Genomic DNA, 2,145 nt, shown 5'->3' on the forward strand with positions numbered 1-2,145 from the left:
TGATGATAATATAAATGAATGGATGGTCGAATGGACCGCGGTAATCATTGAATGAAATAAAAAATATAATGCACATAAATTGATGAACAGAATGAAGAAGAACAATCAATGAATTTATAATTTATCTTGACCCACACTTATCTGTATTTTGTGTGTTTTAGCATTTGCGTCTGAAGTTTCGACAAGATAGGCCTACAGTAGTAGTATAATATATCTATTTTATTAGTATAATATTGACCCCTTTTCCAAAATGTTTACAAAGAAAACATGCATGGTGCAGGAATCAATCCCAGAAGACTGCCGCCCTCTATACTTCTGTCCGCTGTCGATCGGATTTTTGATTGACACGGATCAGGTTGTCAAAACATATCAGCGGACCGACGACCGGGGTGTGGAAAGTACCGTAGGATTATCACATGGAAAATCGAAAGTAAAGGCCTACTACTGCGTGTGTCTGCTACATGTATGATCTATAACCGAATTCTTCAGATTCCAGCAGACACTCCTAAACCAGAACCTGGTTGGGAATCCCTTGGTTGGTAAAGTAGTATTATTATTAGAATGTAGGCCTATATGGTGTCACCAATTTGAATCAATTAGGCCTAGGCCTAGTAGTAGGCCATTCTATCTCAGGAGGAGGAGGAGTAGGGCCTAGAGTCTAGGTAGTCAGCTGTACTAGGCCTTGGCTAGACCTCCTTTTTAGAACTAAGGCTTATAAAATAGGTCAAGTCGAGGGCCTAGGCCGGGCCCTAGTATAGGCCCAGACTTGGAAAGAACATTTTAAGATCATTTATTTTTATAAAAATATCACTTTGGTGTTAACCAACTATTATGCATAGAAAAAATTTAATTGTTAGATTTATCGCTCTTTAAAATGAGGGTGGGTGTTTTTTTGTTGTTGCTTTGTTTTGTTTTGTTTTTTAATCGGAATCAATAGAATATTGCTTTTCTTTTTTTTTTTTAAGGGGAGGGACTGTTTTTATTTGGCAAGAATATTGTATAAAAACTGGATTAATTATATTGTTTTTTTTAAAAGAAAATGTAATTCCAGTTACAAAATTGCATTGTTTTTTTAAGCTATTGAAATAAATGTTGCGGCAAAATCTCTTTTATTTTTTTTTTATTCCTGCATCAATATTTCCCAAATTTTTGACACAGGTGGGAGGTGATATTTAAAAATTTTTTTATGTGCCCTAACTTGAAAATGGTTTTATAGAGTGAATGACCCCATTTCTCAATTAAAGGTTGATAATGGACACAGAGCCACTGATCAAAGAAAGGGCTGATGTGAACAGTTCAACAGATGATAGCAGGTTCAATGACCGCCTAAACGTGAGGCAGGTTAGACGATTATCCAGCATCAACACTCATGAGTCAGAAAGCAGTAGCAATGAAGATGATGTACGCATCCGAAGTTTTTCAGCATCTTTCGAATTGAGACAAAATGCCCCACATGCTACAAGGTAATTTTTCTTGGTGATAATAAATATTTGTACAAAGTTCTTTTTCATGATCTGAAATAATCAAGAAATAATTTTACGAGGGTGGAACCAAGTAAGTGAGACTACTGTTTGACGAAGACACATGAAAAGCTTAATTCTAAAACAATGGTAAATGATAGAGAAATGTAGTATTATTATTATATAAAAGGAAAAATGAATACACAAGACTTAAGTCTAGCTGTCTTTATGCATTACGGCATAGAAAAACTGCTTTAAAAAATATTTTTCATAGTAATTACATATTTTCTTTTTTAGCAATGCCCAGACACTGATGCATCTTGTAAAGGGAAACATAGGTACTGGCCTGCTTGGGTTAGCGTATGCTGTTAAGCATGCAGGTATCGTGGTAAGTTTGATCTTAACCTCAGTATCTATTGAGGGAATTTCCTTTTGTTAAGATAAGTTTTCTCTTTTAAAAAAAACCCTTAAATTTATATGAAATATGTTTAGATGATGTATCAGCATACCATTAAATAAACTGTATTATGTTAAGCGCTTTCCAGACTATCAAATTTTAATTGACAAATATATGTGACATGCCTATATATGGTTATGATGACATCACATCATGACCATATATGAGCACATCATGACTATATATGGGCATACAACAGTTTTTGTCAAAGAAAATTTGATAGTGTGG

The 2,145-nt window shown here is 34.4% G+C and overlaps 1 protein-coding gene across 2 annotated transcripts in view; it reads left to right on the forward strand.

Annotated features, from left to right (window-relative positions):
* Window positions 1-344: 344 nt before the first annotated feature.
* The window catches only part of LOC117102360 (proton-coupled amino acid transporter 1-like), an 11,767-nt gene continuing 9,966 nt past the window's right edge, over window positions 345-2,145 (forward strand). Inside the window, exons 1-3 of one of the 2 annotated variants that reach the window (XM_033242621.1) lie at window positions 345-539; window positions 1,245-1,463; window positions 1,758-1,848. In XM_033242621.1, the coding sequence (XP_033098512.1) occupies window positions 466-539; window positions 1,245-1,463; window positions 1,758-1,848 (384 nt within the window). In that variant the 5' untranslated portion in view covers window positions 345-465. The remainder of the gene's footprint in view (window positions 540-1,244; window positions 1,464-1,757; window positions 1,849-2,145) is intronic. The other variant, XM_033242622.1, reaches the window with a different exon arrangement.

Source organism: Anneissia japonica, unplaced genomic scaffold (genome assembly GCF_011630105.1).
Source record: "Anneissia japonica isolate Jap-2015-1 unplaced genomic scaffold, ASM1163010v1 scaffold2326_len296723_cov167, whole genome shotgun sequence".
NCBI classification, from domain to species: Eukaryota; Metazoa; Echinodermata; class Crinoidea; order Comatulida; family Comatulidae; genus Anneissia; species Anneissia japonica.